Here is a 17795-nt window from a genome sequence, read left to right on the forward strand (position 1 = left end):
ATACTGTTTAATAAAAATAGAGTGTAAAAGGAAAGGAACAACCCATTTCATTCTTCTGATACTCCTTGTTAAACAAGAATGCCTTTTCTAATAATGAACGTCATTTAGGTCTTCGCTTCTCCCACTTTCCAAATCATCACCTCCACCATCTCCCACATACATACACTGTTTGAAGGCAAAGGTGTTCTTCATGACCTTTCAGTACTGGAGATTTGTTACAACTGGCAGCAAATGGAGATACCTACCAAAATGTGTGAAAACGCCATTCTTGAGAACCACCTAACTTGTTGTTTTAAAATGCTTTTTGGTGGTAATGTCTTCATTAGTAGTGTATTAAATGAGAGGTGGTTTTAAAAATTTGTAAGAAATTTACTGAAGCTATTATCAGCTTAATAAGATAGGAAGCAAAACTACATTTATGTATTTGTGTAAAGCCGCAGTTAACCATTTATTCAAAGTATATGGCAGCAGATATGTAAAGAGTAGCCAGCTTAAACAAAGGAAGGGATCTTTGATTACATTCTACTCCATGCTGGTAAAAAGTTTTGGATCACCAGTTTATAATCTCAGAACCAGGCCCAGGGGATTGTTCAATATTCCGTGAAAGCTGATATTTCTAGTGTGATGGTGGAGTACAGAGGTCTAACCAAAATGTAGCTGAAAAAGAAGAATATTCAGTTATAAGTAAGAATATGTTCATAATGTAGATATAATTGCTGTGCATTTTCTAATCAAGGTTATTTATATCTTTTCCTCCACAGTATGCACGCCAGTGGGGCTTTCACGAATGTTTACAGTGATGGGTCAGTTGCTGGTGAAGCCAACAGTAAGTACAATGTATTTCTACACTTTTGACAATATTTTAAAATAGAAGGTACAGTACCATAGCCATATTCAGACAAATTTCTTTTTGCAAAATATATTGCTTTCACATATTAAACAATGATAATTGATTGTGCTACTGGATTGCAAAACTTTCTGGTATCTGCACTTTAAAACCAATGCCCTATGTTTTACACAATGTGGCCCCAGTCTAGCAAAGATTTATACATGTGCTTAACTTTAGTAATCAAGTGACTACTAATATGCTTAAAATTAAGCATTTACATAAGTCTTTGTAGAATCAGGGCCTGAGTTGCTCCTATTGGGATTGATTGTAGAATATTTTTCATGTTTTTGTTTTTAAATGTCTATTTTAATTTATAATGCCCAATTCTGTAAATCATATGTAATTACTTATTCTAGAATCACTGAATTTATGCAGTCATATATACGTGGATAGTAACTTTGCTGTCTAATTCCACTAAGTTTCTATAATTTAGTATAGAAATATTGAATAGGTAAGAAATAGAACATCTTGGTTTCATAGCATCATATCTGTGCTCTTCATAAAAATTTTCTCTGGTGGTATTTGTTTTTTCCAACTTAACTGACTAGCTTAATATATTGTATACACTATGGTTGAATTAAACACTACAGTATTGATATTTTTTATTTGCGGTAATGCCAACTGTGTGTTAGATACTTTCCAAACACTTAAAAAGGCTGGTCCCTGGTTTGAGGTGCTTACAGTCGAAGATCAAATGAGAGAGGTTTGGGAGGGGAAAAACAACAGAGAACTTATGTACTAGGGAACTTGGTTCACTGTAGGCAGTATGGCAGAAATGAATTTGTAAGAGGGACTTATATGTGGATGTGGTAGAGGCCTTATGTGTGAATTCAGAGAAGCTTATTCTATACATGAGTGCTGCATGAAAGAAGGCATGGAGATGACTGTGTGAGAGCATTAATTTTTTTCCATTTCATTGCCCAGTATTTTTGGGAATAAAATGACTGGTAAAACCCTACTTGTGACATTGGAGAGCATAAAGCATTTCCACACCTATTAAGTTTTTTAAGCTCAAGTGCTCTGTAGATACACAAAACCTAAGAACGTCACTAAAATTACATGCTTTTTCACAACTTCACTGGCAATTTTGCCATTTGAAATGTCGGACTCTGTGAAAACTGTTTTGTCATGTAAACTTTACAGTAATTGTTTTTACAAACTCTGCAATTCTTCCTTTTTGTAGTCTAGTCAAATGTGAAGTTTGATAAGTTGTCAGCCATTTTTGATTTTTTTGTGCACAAAATGATTAAAAAAATATGTTTGGTGTAACTTAAATGACTGAATTTAGCTTAAACTCCTCTTAACCCCCCTTCCCCCTCCCAATTCCTTTGGACTGAGACTAATCAAGGTTTTAGACCAAAAGGAAAGTTTTATGGGACAGTTAACCATGTGATTATAATTAGAGTTCTGAGTATCTTTAATCATAGACAATGTGATAATATTTTATGCAGCCTTCTTGTACCAGTAATGTTTATATTTTCTTCAAAAGTAGTTTTAATCCAAAAAGTAGACTCATAAATTCTGGCAAGCAAGATATCCATTTAAATGAATGTGTTTATCAATTAGCATTTGCATTTCTAATTTCAGATCCTTGAAGACCTGGATGAACAGATATACATCATCACCTTAGAGGAAGAAGCAATCCAGAGGAGACTAAACGGTACATGTGTTGTGTTGTGTAATATAATATTTAAACCAAAGAAAAACAGCACTTCCTGGTCTTGAGCATTCATTTCACCATAAAATAAGTAGGATCTCTTACCTTGTCCTGGAAGCTGTAGGCTTTCACTCATCTAAACTATTCCATGCCCCTACTTGCACAGAACCATGAGGATCCTCCCTGTTTTATTTTATAATATCTGTTATTGGTGGTTTTCTGATCATGTTCAGGAAGTCTGTCTGTGATGTGAAGGCTCAGACTAATTGGCAACAAGTCAATTGTTTTGCCACTACAATCAAACATATTTCTAAAATGCTATAAGTAAATCCTTAGTCGAATTTGGAGAGGAATCCAGTTACTAATAAGATACTGGGTACTGTAAAGAGGAAGGATTTCTGCATTTTGTCAGCTTAGGAGATGAGTGCTCACTTGGTGATCCTTGATTTATTTTTTAATGAATTATTAGCTTAAATTTTACATATCAGAGCAGCTTTCCACAATCCAGAGTCTCCCAACAGAGAATTTTAAAGTAATCCATTACAGTAGGTTCAGAAAGTTTTAAGTAGTTCATGCTTTTTAGTGTAACTTTGCTCCTCGGCTGTGTCTTTCATGTGATCTCAAAGCTCTTCATAAACAGTTATTAGTGAAGTGCATCTGTATAATGTTGCAAACACTAAGATTTCAAAAAAAGTTGAGTCTATTAAAAATCATGATTTTTAAAATTTTTTTGAAGGTTTACCTTTTTAATTGATCTGTTTTTAACCCTGTGATACATCCCCAACTTGTGTGACCGTTTTCAGAGTGGAAAAACGCCCTTATACGTAGGTTCTGCACCCGGCCTGCTGGTGTCTCAGTCTAATCACTCATGGGAGGCTTTATTATCTTCCTCTCCTGCCAACTTCCTGTCAACGCCTTCCCGCAAACTCTGCTCTACTGGATTTTTCCTCCATTTCCCTTCAGTCTTCTGCCCTCACTGACATTTCTCTTGCCCTATTTCCCTGCATTCTTACCTTCAGTCTTCACTCTACATTCCCTTGTCCCCTTGTTGTTTTCTGTTTGGGACATGCAGTGCTACCGTCTTCTCCAAGGTGTTGATAAATTGTATAATGAATTGGTTGACCACACTTTGGTTCATTATACAGTATGCTCGAGACCAAATAATCAGTTTCTGTCTGGTTTATTAGTATGGTACAAGAAAAGGTTCTATAGGATACCAGTTTCTAAAGAGCAGTCCTGTGTAGCGATATTGCATTCACCTTACGCAGAAGATGTGCTCCCCAAAGTTATGTTCTTAGTCCTCTTTTTATACCTTACTCGTGCAACCCTTCTGCCAGTTGTAGTCGGCAGCAACAAGGGCTGGGTTCAGTATCTAGGGGCTCCTTTTCAATGGTACAACACAAAACCGGCTCGATCCCCCACTCATTAACCTGGGAGAATTACACACCACCCTTTGGGTGTCTCCGAGGCAACACTTCCCCTTTTTCAAGCACAGAGTCCGAGTGTAAAATAGGAATTTCTAATAAAAGGAGGGAAGTAACCTGGCATTAATTTGGGAAAACGCCACAAGCAGGATTCATAAACATAAAGTCATAAACAAAAGACCCACCCGAGAGTAGGTTGGGCAATGTCCCTTTGACTCAGGTTATTAAGTCCAGCAACTAAAAAATGCCCCTTTCTCCCTCCACCACACTGCACTCCCAGTTGTTGTCCTTGGTCCGGGACGACCCAGAGTTCAGAGGTGCATCTGTGTGAGCTCATCTCCCACTCTCTGCTGTTCTGGAACGTCTTGACACTTAACACAGCTCTCAGTGATTTCAACTCTGTGATTTCAGCTGTTAATGGGAAAACCTCATTGCTAGTGCAGACTGGGCAGTTTCTTGCATCAGAGACACTGTCCCAAAGCAGATCTAATGCTTAGGCAGCTTATCCATGATTTCAGTTCTACTGGTGTGCAACAAGACTCTCAGTTGAGTCTTAATCCTCTCTGTTGTTACACAGTGGAGAGAGAAATGATCAAATGGTGTCTAGGACCTTTAGGTGGGGCCCACACCATCAGGTACAAGTACCTGTCCGCACCCTCTGTCAACTCCATTGGGCTTTGGCACCCATATCCCCTGCCTACCACATGCAATTTAGTTGAGGGTTAGTCCCTCAATCAGGGTATGCTAAGCATAGTTCAGCTTCCCTTGATTCACACAACAAGAATAACAACACTTTAGTACCTCTGCCCCAACAGCAAAGTGACTTTTGATCCAACACCAGCCAAAAGTGATCATTTGGGAAAACAGCCCCATCATGCTGAGCCCCTCAGCACGGTGGGTGTGCCCATGCAAACAAGGTTGGCTCCTGAAGTCCCCTTCCTCAGTTCATCACTAGATGTCGGGGAGAGCTCATTTGGACCCTGCTTACACATGTTTACCAGTAAAAGGTACTATATACCTCACCTGAAACTGGATTCAATTAATCAACTTTTTACCTTGTTTGTTTCTGGTACCAAGGTGTACCCTTTATCTTTTGTTCGAAAACTCATACATTCCACATACTAAGAGGCATGAAGATACCTTCTAGGCCTGTGCCAGGATGGATAGATTTGTGAGGGTAATACCTTTTCTCTTGCTATGAGGAAACGATTGTATATCATTATGTTGACAGTTTTCCTATCTACTTAAACCAAAGTTTACTTCAGCTAATGCAAGGTGATACGGAATACTTAGCATAAGTGAACAGGACTTTAATAAAGGTACAAGCCAGTTTGGACTAGATAACTGCTATTTTAATGTTTAATAATATGCATATTTAAATGCTTGGAATAAAAGTATTATGGGTAGTATTGTCAGTACAACCTGGCTCCCATCGATGTAAACGCCCTACTACACCGACATAATAACTCTACCTCCATGACAGGCATAGGGCTTATGTTGGTGTAGTTAGGGTGATGTAGTGTCCATGTAGACACTGCGGGTTTCTTGTATTGGCTGTTGGCTGCCATTTTCGTTAAGTGAAATTGACAAGAAAGCCCGGCGCCAGCTCCCAGCCAGGTTGCTGCCCAGGCTCCATGCTCTGAGTCAGGCTACTCAGGCCGGCTGGGCTCCCTGCTCCCCAGGGGGAGTCCTGCTGCCCCTCGGGGTCCTGGCTTCCTGCTTCCTGCAGGGAGCCTGGGTGCTGTCCAGACTATGGGCTCCCTGTCCCTCACTGGGAGCCTGGTTGTACTGAGACTCCCAACTACCCACGCCCCGCAGGATCTCCCTGCCAGGGGCAGGACTCCCTTCCTCCCCTCCTCACCTCTCCCTGGGCTTTCGGCTCTCCGCTCCCCACTGGGAACCTGGAAGCCACCCAGTTTCTGGGCATGGTGTTCACTGCTGGGTGCAGCCGGGCTCCCAGTGGGGAGCCAACAGCCTGGGAGGCTGCCCATCCAGCCGGGGTTCCTGAGTGGGGACCCGAGGGCTGGGGGGCAGCTGCTGGGCTCCGAGCAGGGAGCAGGAGCCGAAAGCCTGGGGACAGCCAGGCTCCCAGCAGGGAGCTGAGAGCCCAATCTCTTTCCCCCCGCCCCCACTGCCCCTCTTAAGTCATCGGAAGCACAGCTGATGAGGAAGCACACCACCGACAGAAGGAGGGTAGTGTGGACATGCCGTCAGTTCCAAAGGGCAATTCATAGATTGAATTATGGGGATACTCTGTTTCTGAACTCTTTTCCTTTTATGGAATTTAGGAATTCACTCCCCATCCTGGTCCAAAATAGCTGAGATTACTGGCCTTCTGATCACATTGCAGTACCCATATGCCTGCATAGGCATTTCAGGCAGGTTTAGAGTATACTGCTGTACTATAGTGTTTACAGCAGCTGCTGCATAGATGAGCTTTTTAGACCCATAACACACAAAGGTGTGTTCAGTGAATCTCTTTGAAGCTATCATGGGGTAATTATAATTGTTCTTGGTGTTTGATGTTCGCTAGTAACTGTAAAATATTTGTTGCTGAATATTTCATGTTGTCATGAAAATGTTTATGGTATGTACAGAAACTTTATGGAGAAATGGCCTTTTAGTTGTTCAAGTATTCATTACAGTTTGCTTAGAATAACATCAACTATTCACCAAGAGAATATAATAGGAAGGCTAAAAATGATATTTTGGATGTTGGTTTTCTCCTGCTCACAAGGCTGTGCAACTATATTATAAATGATTATTTGTTCATATTATCTGTTCCCAGCAGTGTCCAATACATGGTAGATGTTATACAGGTACAGAAGCAGGTCTAGTCCCTGTTTGTAGTTGCTTACTCTCCAAGTATAATCTAAATATTATAGAAACATTCACAGCATATAATAAAAAGTAAGGGAAAATTAATACAACTTAATTCAGGTGCCGATTAGAGGTTATTTGTGAGGCCCAGAAGAAGTTTATAATTTAAAAACAAACCACTCCTAAATCATTTCCATCATTGTGCGCTTTGGACTGTAAGCTTTTTAGAATAGGTACTGTCTTTATTTTTGCATAGTGTCCAGTGCCAAGCATATTTTTGGTGCCAATCAGATAACACATACACAGTCTTCAAAAAAGACAGCTCAGTGATGTAATAAAAAGTCACAGTAAAAACTGCATTATAACTGATAAGGGTTGTAAGGAAAATTATATTTATAGGAGCTTGTATTGATATTTTGGGGAAAAGTCAAGAAGTAGTAATGTCCTTTCAGTAGAGATAAGAAAAACCACCTTATAGCCACAAGTAAAGTGATCAGTGAGCAAAAACTTCATTAATTGAATGGAATGAGGATTTCCCACCACTGTACAAGTGGTGGTAATATAATCCAGTAACACTGAGTTTTTACTGTGTATAAGTAGGATCAAAAGTGACATATTGTACACCAATTATCTTTCAGATTGTGGGGAAATTAATTGCACTAAATATACTTATGAAATATTAAATTAATGTAGTAGAAAGAATACGATGATGGAAGTACCAGTGAAAATGGATGAATTTCGCTGAGCCAGTAGCTCAAGTGTGAGCACGGAAATAGGGTTTGGATGGAGAGATTTTTATATAAAGCAAGCAATTTTTCATTCTTAATTTTTTTGCCATACTTCATTTAAAGTACAATTTAGATAGAAACCTCATTTGTGTGGCAAGTGCTAGAGATTGTGGAAGCTTTGTTTTTGCCTTACAAAGGTATCTTAATACTTACAAATAGTAGAAAAGAAACTCTATTTTTAAAAGTTTTTTTTACAAGGTTTTTAGTGTTGGGGAATTGGATCTTAAAATGACAGCAATGAATTTAAACAAAATATTCTTAGTTTTTGAACAAAAAGAATTATTTTAATTTTAAACAACTTCAGTTATACTAATTATAATTCCTTAAAGCATGTGCACTTTTGGTTCCAAGACAAGATTGCAGGGAAATTCTTCTAGGTCTGTTTCAAAAAATGTGTTTTGTTTAGTAACTCACCTTTACCACATGATTTTTTCTTTTATAAAAGTGGTGTATATGGTAAGCTGCTATGCTAATTGTAGCATTGTAAAATTTGACTCTTGGACATTGGAGATCAAAATTTGTGATTTTCAGATATACCACTGAGACTGCCTAAGTGAATTTGCTTTTGTTGCAGTAACAAATACCTGAGATAATGCATTATAATGTAGACTTGCAGTAACTATGACACAGCAGCTCTTCAGCAGCCTTACTAGTGGTAATATTAAGCCTACTTTCCCAATTAATGGATTTAATCTAAGTAAGCATCCTAGTTAGTTAATCAGTGAAGCAATAAAAAGTGTTCTGAAAAATATACTCCATAAGTGTTACAAATTGAAGTGTTTGCGACTAAGTTGCAGTAGACTAAATTTTCCATAAATCCTTCCATATTTTTAAAATATCTAATTGTAGTATTACACAATTTTAATTATGAATATTAATTCCTTTATACCTTCTTACAAGTAAACTTGTATGTCTCATTAATGAACAGCCAGAAGTCATAGGGAAAAAAAAGTTTGACAATTCTGATATCTACCCTAACATTTTTAGTTGTTGAAGAGATACTGGGAAAGTGTTTCTGTTTCCAGCATATAATGTTTCAATACCTACATCACTTGTACAGAAAAAGAATAAAGCTGGGACTTTTTTTTTTATATTAAGAGGAAAAAAAAAGTTGCCTTTAGCTGTTAGTTTTCCTGAATCCAAAGAGACGGGTGGAGCAGGATCAAAAATACTTACGTGATCAAAGTTATTGGCTCTGAAGGATCCTTACCTATGTAAGAAAGATGAAAGGTGGTGTTTTTATTCCACGCTAGTAACAGTGTAATTTTGAACTAATTGGTGTTGAACTGCCAATCACCTAGGGGGAATGCAAATAGATACTCTTACAGTTTCCTTTGAGGTACTGAAATCTTACGTTGGGGCTGGAAGAAAAACAGAATAATACTGTTAAATTGACCTTAAATGAGCTGCTTTGTGGTTTTCTTGGAGAATCCCTTCTAATTTTTCATAACTAGTCCAAACAAGTTTTGTCTACAAATTTGATTTATTGGCTAGACAATGCTGACATTGAACTTTGTGCATGTTTGAAATAAATTAATATGTTGTAGAGCTTTAAGTATTTAGCTGCATCCTCATCAAATGGTATTTTGACTGATCTAAAACTTTGCCTTACTGTCTCCTTTGTAAAATATGATTCTTCTGTAGAATAACCAGTTACTTGCCATCACTTTTAAGGAAAAATTACAAGAGCTGTGTCACATGAATGACTCCTATTTTCTATCAGGGTAAATATTAAGGGTGTAATGCAGCTACCATGGATGTTGGAAAGACTCCCTTTGATGTCACTGGAAGTTGTGTTTGAGCCTTAAAATTCTGTATTAAAAAAATAAAAATACATAGCTTTTGAATAGAGGTTGTTCCCAATGATCTCCAAGTACATTGCAATGAAAGAAAAGTATCAAGTGGTAATTTTAACTTTTGTACAAAAAATTAATGGGGCCTGAATTTCAGCCTTAAGGTCAGAATTTTGCTGTTGACTTCACTGGAGCCAGGATTTCACACTAAAAGTACTTGTTAACTGAATAGAAGTTATTCTGTAAGTCTGGTACCTTACAAGAGACTCAGACAACGTTTTAGACCTCTCAAACTAACACTTAGAATCCTAGAATATCAGGGTTGGAAGGGACCTCAGGAGGTCATCTAGTCCAATCCCCTGCTCAAAGCAGGACCAATCCCCAATTTTTGCCCCAGATCCCTAAATAGCTCCCTCAAGGATTGAACTCACAACCCTGGGTTTAGCAGGCCAATTCTCAAACCACTGAGCTATCTCTCCCCCTGCTGTCCACTTCAAGAGCATACAGCAAAATAAAACCTTATGAAACTAAAGGCCATTATAAATTTAAAAACTTAGATTTATTTTTAGAAAGTGGATTGGAAACATGAGAAATTAGATTCTTATGATCCACATAATTCAGGAAATCTAGAATAAAGAGAAGACAGATTTGTACTAAATACCTTTTACAGGTCTTATTTATTGTTCAGCCCCTATCACTAGGCTTTTTATGGGTTCAGTGTGACTTCCAGATACACTCGTGTAACTCTCAGTCATGTCAGTGGGAGTTTATGCATATGCAAGGATAGAATTGGGCTTCTTGCTAAGGAAGAAAAGGTTTTTAAATTTGTATCTAGCAGTAGATACAAAACTTAAGCATGTTAATTTAAAACAGAAGATAAACTTGTTCCAGCAGAAAATTACTGGTTGAAACACATATTTGGATAAATGTTTAACCATATTGAAATTAAGCCATATCAATATTCTGTAATAAAAAATGTCAGTGTGTTTTGAAATTGTGTCCTCACAAGGCATGAGATACCACAGTGCTCATGGTATAAGAACCTGAATAGTATGTATAAAACTAGTGAGGTTGCATTTGGAATGTTTCAGAGCAGCAGCCGTGTTAGTCTGTATTCGCAAAAAGAAAAGGAGTACTTGTGGCACCTTAGAGACTAACAAATTTATTTGAGCATAGGCTTTCGTGAGCTACAGCTCACTTCATCGGATGCATTCAGTGGAAAATACAGTGGGGAGATTTTTATACATAGAGAACATGAAACAATGGGTGTTACCATACACACTGTAACCAGAGTGATCACTTAAGATGAGCTATTACCAGCAGGAGAGCGGGGGGCGGCGGGGGGGAAACCTTTTGTAGTGATAATCAAGGTGGGCCATTTCCAGCAGTTGACAAGAAAGTCTGAGGAACAGTGGAGAGGGGGAAATAAACATGGGGAAATAGTTTTACTTTGTGTAATGACCCATCCACTCCCAGTCTCTATTCAAGCCTAAGTTAATTGTATCCAGTTTGCAAATTAATTCCAATTCAGCAGTCTCTCGTTGGAGTCTGTTTTTGAAGTTTTTTTGTTGAAGTATTGCCACTTTTAGGTCTGTAATCGAGTGACCAGAGAGATTGAAGTGTTCTCCAACTGGTTTTTGAATGTTATAATTCTTGACGTCTGATTTGTGTCCATTTAGTCTTTTACTAGAGACTGTTCAGTTTGACCAACGTACATGGCAGAGGGGCATTGCTGGCACATGATGGCATATATCACATTGGTAGATGTGCAGGTGAACGAGCCTCTGATATTGTGGCTGATGTGATTAGGCCCTATGATGGTGTCCCCTAAATAGATATGTAGACACAGTTGGCAACAGGCTTTGTTGCAAGGATAGGTTCCTGGGTTAGTGGTTCTGTTGTGCGGGGTATAGTTGCTTGTAGGTATTTGCTTCAGGCTGGGGGCTGTCTGTAAGCAAGGACTGGCCTGTCTCCCAAGATCTGTGAGAGTGATGGGTCATCCTTCAGGATAGGTTGTAGATCCTTGAAGATGTGTTGGAGAGGTTTTAGTTGGGGGCTGAAGGTGACGGCTAGTGGCGTTCTGTTATTTTTTTTGTTGGGCCTGTCCTGTAGTAGGTGACTTCTGGGAACTCTTCTGGCTCTGTCAGTCTGTTTCTTCACTTCCGCAGGTGGGTATTGTAGTTGTAAGAACGCTTGATAGAGATCTTGTTTTGTAGGTGTTTGTCTCTGTCTGAGGGGTTGGAGCAAATGCGGTTGTATTGTAGAGCTTGGCTGTAGACAATGGATCGTGTGGTGTGGTCAGGGTGAAAGCTGGAGGCATGTAGGTAGGAATAGCGGTCAGTAGGTTTCCGGTATAGGGTGGTGTTTATGTGACCATCGCTTATTAGCACTGTCGTGTCCAGGAAGTGGATCTCTTGTGTGGACTGGTCCAGGCTGAGGTTGATGGTGGGATGGAAATTGTTGAAATCATGGTGGAATTCCTCAAGGGCTTCTTTTCCATGGGTCCAGATGATGAAGATGTCATCAGTGTAGCGCAAGTAGAGTAGGGACATTAGGGGACGAGAGCTGAGGAAGCGTTGTTCTAAGTCAGCCATAAAAATGTTGCCACACTGTGGGGCCATGCGGGTACCCATAGCTACAGGACAGGCCCAACAAAGAAAATAACAGAACGCCATTAGCCATCACTAGTTCATCATCTGGATCCATGGAGAAGACCTAAAAGTGGCAATACTTCAACAAAAAAACTTCAAAAACAGACTCCAACGAGAGACTGCTGAATTGGAATTAATTTGCAAACTGGATACAATTAACTTAAGCTTGAACAGAGACTGGAAGTGGATGGGTCATTACACAAAGTAAAACTATTTCCCCATGTTTATCCCCTCCCCTCCCCTCCCACTCCCCACTGTTCCTCAGACCTTCTTGTCAACTGCTGGAAATGGCCCACCTTGATTATCACTAGAAAAGGTTTCCCCCCCGCCGCCCCCCGCTCTCCTGCTGGTAATAGCTCACCTTTAGTGATCACTCTGGTTACAGTGTGTATGGTAACACCCATTGTTTCATGTTCTCTATGTATATAAATCTCTCCTCTGTATTTTCCACTGAATGCATCCGAAGAAGTGAGCTGTAGCTCACGAAAGCTTATGCTCAAATAAATTTGTTAGTCTCTCAGGTGCCACAAGTCCTCCTTTTCTGTTTGGAAAGTTGTGTATAGTTCTGATTGCCGTTAAGGGTGCTTCAGCAAAGTACTCAATGCAGACCACCTGTGCCACCACAACTTCAGTCCAGTGTCACTTTAAGCAGCTTGAGTCACGCCTTTGTTTCTGTAGGATACCACACAGAGAATCATGATTTCTATTGGGACTCTTTAGTAGTGTTAGATAGGAAACATTCTCCTTTTCAAAAGGAATGAGGAGTGACTCATAAAGACATACCAAATTCTGGATGGAGTAGACAAGATATTTACTATAGCAAAAGCCATATATATGGTGTGTCATGTGTAACCAGGTTTTTGTGCATAGAGGTCTTTGGGAGTATAATGGTCTGCTTCCTACTCCACCTTCCAGAAGGGACAGTATCATGGGATGAGCCACATAGTGGATGGGGGGAATGAGTCTAGTGGTAGCTTACTCCCCGCCCGCTCCCCACCAGCCCTTAGACACACAAGGAACCGTATCTCTTGATTTCTCCAGACTGTCCTTGTTTCAGTTCGCCATCAAGGATAGAATGATTTCAGTGTGTTTTTGACTTACGGGAATTGAAATATCCAAACTTTTGCTCTAATTGCTAATTTAATGTTCAAGGTATAAAGGTTGAAATACCGTGGTGACAAGTACAGTATTAAAACAGAGAGAGATGAATGACAGAACTACCACTTTTTTTTTTTTTTTGGAAGGGCTACTTTTCATAAAAAGAAAAGGAGTACTTGTGGCACCGTAGAGACTAACCAATTTATTTGAGCTTATGCTCAAATAAGTTGGTTAGTCGCTAAGGTGCCACAAGTACTCCTTTTCTTTTTGCGAATACAGACTAACATGGCTGTTACTCTGAAACTTTTCATAAAAAGCGATCAAGGAATACAAATACAAGAAACAATCCATAGACATAGACAAGTCATGATATCCTGCATAAATAGCTCTAACATAAGGCCCCAGTTATGCTGTCAAACACACAGAGCCAACAAGTGGGCATGAACTTGAGCACAGGAAGGCAGATGGCTAAAATTATATAAACTATTTCTTTTTATACAGAATATTTTAGAAGGGAATCAACTATAAATGGTCACAACAGGACTGGTTAGTACCTTCTTGTTGTTTTTTTAACTTTTAACACATTTGGTTAAAAATATTGAGGATAAAAAGGCATTGCAAAGAAAAGACTAGCATGATACTTAATGTCTTCCTTATGCAAATATAAGGAACTCCACTGAAGGCACAGTTCAGTTTTGTAAGAGGCTGTATGTGAGGCTGCTGTTTGCTGATGGTTCATAAAATCATTATTGTTGTTCTCTGTTGCCCATGTTCCTTGAACACAAAGACAAGGAGATCGTTCTCTCCTTTTGAAATGGTTACTCTTTAAAATAACTATGGTCAGTCTTACAGGCAGAGATCCATTTAATCTTCAAACGTAGTTGTAGAGAGTCACTGAATATATTGAAGGGCCACCAGAGATTGTATTGCAGTGTTTGAATAATGGTATGTCACACCGTATTGAGACAACAGCACGATGCAGTCTTGCCATCCATGAGGCCAGTGTACCATAATTTTTGGCTTTCTGCAACACATTAAACACCATCTACTTTTCTCTCTCATTCCCTCTATGGCTGCTTAGGGATATAGGAAGGGTTCCCAGCAGATTGCTCTGTGGTGCCTCTGGTGTGGAAGACACCTCTTGCTCAACAAAACAAGAGGACTTCCAATCAAACCTATGTTTTATGGAAACTATTTTCAATCTCCCAAAGAGCCACTTGCAATTCTAGAACCAAAGGATGAGTATTGCTATTGTAAGATGACTGCTTATAAATGAAATATAAACAATGTTTTAATAGTTTCTCTTGTGGGAATATTAGTAGTCTGAAAAAATAAAATTCTCATGTCTTTGCCTTTGAACAGGTGTGTCTTCTACTATGGAGTACAATACAGTGGAGCTGAGACAGGAACTTGAAAATATGAAGAGCATGAAAACAAAATTAGGTAATATAGAGTTTATTTTGTATAGCTTCCTGTAGTTGGCAGTTTAATAAGAAGCCTTCTTTAGGGTATTAGATTAAATTTGTTAATGTGTGCACACCAAAATTATTTGCAGTTGACTGAAATCAGTTGTGATCCTAAGCCTCTGTTTGTAAGTATACTCCTTTGAGTTTCTACAGATAGAAAAGACAGCACATCATCATGGCACTTCATTAGCAAAGATGTTTAACAAAATAAATTGGAAAATGGACAATGGGAATTCTTGGTTTTGCTTTTTATATTTCTGTAGAAAGATATATTAAAATATCACTCCTAAAACAGAGACACAGTTCAAACACCATAGCATCTAATATATCATTTGCATGCTTTTGATCATTTGGGACAAGTGAGACACGACTTTCCCCTCGATTTTTTAAAAACGAGTGATTTAACTGAGACTTTTTACAAAAATAATAAAACTCTTCATTTTTAAAACATACTGCTGCTTTTTCATTTCTTTACTTGTCAGGGGTGTCACCCTTTCATATGCAATGTTTGCTTCTTAAAATTGACATTTTCCAATTTACCGTATAGCATCCAAGAATGCAGTTATTACTATTTTAAGTGTAGGGAAATACTGCAGTATCCTAGATACCTGAGTGGTAAGTAAATGTTAATTTTTAGACTAAATGGTCATGTCCCGTATCTAATTTTTAAATTAATCATAGGTCTATATGCTGACTAACCTAAAACGGCAAGAGTAGGAGGACCATTCAGTATAAATGACTGTAATATGAGGCCCTACTTCATTCGCTATACTGTGGAAATAGCTGAGCCCGCAATATTAGGCTTCCACTGCAACTTTGATTTTAATTAGCTGATTTGCACAGTCCACAATTTTGCATACATTTTGAATATGTGATTAGTGCTGCACTAACGTTCAACCCCTGTAAAACGTAAAAGGCTAGGTGACTGGACTCGATTTCCACAGCAGTTTAAGACTTTAAATCTTCTGAATTTTATATTGTACCGGCCACTTTTTTTTTTCTAAATGAATGTAATATTGTTACAGCAAAATGTCTGGTTATCAAATAAATTAGCAGGCATAACATAATATTGGAGTGTTTAAGAAAAATTTGCTGGAACGATATAAACAAGTAGGTCTACTCTGGCTTTTCCAAAATACCGCTGTTAATAAAGGTCCATTATTACTTTTCTGCGATTTTCCATGTTTTGTCAGCTGCAATTATTTGAAGATCATCCTGCGATTCAAGTAGGGCCTTACTGTAATACCTTTTTCTTTTTGGGTCCTATGAAGATCTACATACACAGCTTATGCTCCTTGTAATATCCCGGCATTTACTGTAACGCTACCCTTACAGAACCCTGCTGGAGCATAGACCTATCCAAAAGGGCGTGAGGGAATAATGTAAGTTTCAAGTATGTGACGAGGTGTGCAGTACAAAATAAAAATTTGCAAACCATACTAGAGAAACACCAGTACAATTTGACAGCTTACGTTGATGTGTAACTGTAAGCATTAGACATAGATCAAAATAAAACGTGACCTACAGGAGCTCCATCGGCTTCCTTTAATGGGGCTTCTTGATGATTTTGACATCCTGGTTTTGTACTGCTCTGTGTTATGCTCTGATGTAAATATTCTGTCAACTGATTGGTACCTACCCCTTTTGGCTACAGTTGTTTTAGAAGGTTACCTACAATTAGAACATGAATCTATAAAAATGACAATTTTAAGACTACTCAGATTATGGTACTAAGTTTCCTTTTTTCCCTATGAAAAGAGTGGCGGAAAAAAGCTTCTGCGTGGGAGAGGAATTTAGTGTATCCAGCTGTTATGATACTGCTGCTCATTGAGACAGTAAGAATTTCACTATCTTTTTCCAGTATGTAGAGGCTTCTCAGTTACCTGGGGGCTAATTTTAATAATTTTTAGTAATGTATATGTTAAACCATATGAAATCTGTTTGTTTCCCTCCTCAAATTTTCTTCACAAATATATCCATGTTTTATCTTCACCAGATTACGTAACCTTAAACATTGTTTAAATGTGAACCTTCAGAATTGACAGAATGTCTCTACTTCTTCTTTATAGTCCATCTCAGTCCTCTTAGTTGCCTGCAACATTCTTTGCCTGTTGATTGATGAGACTGCAATGCCAAAGGGATCAGGGGTAAAGTAAACTTCCTTTCCTTTATTATTTTGAAAACTTCAGGGATATGTTCAGAAGACTTTCTTCTAAAAATTCTAGTGAGAGACTGCATGTTGATGGCTTTAATAACTCTGTATTTCACACGTGAGATGAATACTCTGGGTTCAGTCCTCCAAACACTTAAACACATGTATAACCTTATTAAAATGAGTAATCTCATTGACCTCTCAGCAGAATCAAGCCCACTAATAGGGAAGAAAAACACGGGTAAATGGAGTGTCATCAGAAACCTGAGGCTCGTATCTTTTCTTTTTGGTGTTTTGTATTTTTAAATGGTACAATAGTAATAGATTTTAATAGGAAAATAATTTATTAAAAACCTGTACAACAACCCTGCCCATTTTCCTTCTGTTTTCATATCTTTTTTGCACATGAAACACACATTTTACCCTTTTAAAAATACTTTTATCTCAAGAAAATAACGGAGAGCTCATTGTTAGCATTAATTGTGACTTGTTTTTGTTTTTGTTTTTTTGCTGGTGGTTAATGCTTTTTTTTCCTGTATGCATACAGTCAGGTCTTGTAGTTGCGCAGCTATATAAAGTCATTTAGTAGAAGCTGATGTTCTGTTGTTAACATTACATACAGTAAAAAGAGCCTGGCTTTAGGGAGTGGGGATATCCATAAAATATAATATGGGGTATAGATGTGTTACATATGTAAATCACAATGCTGGAAATCTAATTGTTTTCCCATCTTATTAAAACGGTGTACTTAAATTTGAATTCTAGCTAATGTAATCCCAAAGCATATGAGCCTAAATAAATTGAGATGACCCTGAATTTAGAGTTGTACCAGTAAAATATTTTATTTTACAGTGATACTTTTAATCTATAATAGCACCTTTCATCTAAGGAGTTTATAGTTTTGGTAGGGACAAAAGTTAACTTTTTGAACACTTAATACTCGTATCTCATTAAAATATGCAAAGTATTTTTCTCCTTGTAGGAGCCTGGAATAGGAAATGCCTCCCTATCCACTTTTGGTTTTGTGGGAGCAGCACTTGAAATCATTTTGATTTTG

General features: G+C 38.3%; 1 protein-coding gene across 4 annotated transcripts in view; it reads left to right on the top strand.

Annotated features, from left to right (window-relative positions):
• The window catches only part of LMBR1 (limb development membrane protein 1), a 151833-nt gene that overhangs the window by 114132 nt on the left and 19906 nt on the right, over positions 1-17795 (top strand). For all 4 annotated transcript variants that reach the window (XR_012157623.1, XM_073334557.1, XM_073334558.1 and 1 more), the window contains 6 exons: positions 762-826; positions 2477-2549; positions 14483-14563; positions 16345-16421; positions 16656-16733; positions 17721-17794. Coding sequence is in view for 3 of the 4 variants with exons in the window: in XM_073334557.1 (XP_073190658.1) it covers positions 762-826; positions 2477-2549; positions 14483-14563; positions 16345-16421; positions 16656-16733; positions 17721-17794 (448 nt within the window). In the remaining variant the exon portion in view is untranslated. The remainder of the gene's footprint in view (positions 1-761; positions 827-2476; positions 2550-14482; positions 14564-16344; positions 16422-16655; positions 16734-17720; position 17795) is intronic.

This window comes from Lepidochelys kempii, chromosome 2, assembly GCF_965140265.1.
Source record: "Lepidochelys kempii isolate rLepKem1 chromosome 2, rLepKem1.hap2, whole genome shotgun sequence".
Classification (NCBI taxonomy): Eukaryota; Metazoa; Chordata; order Testudines; family Cheloniidae; genus Lepidochelys; species Lepidochelys kempii.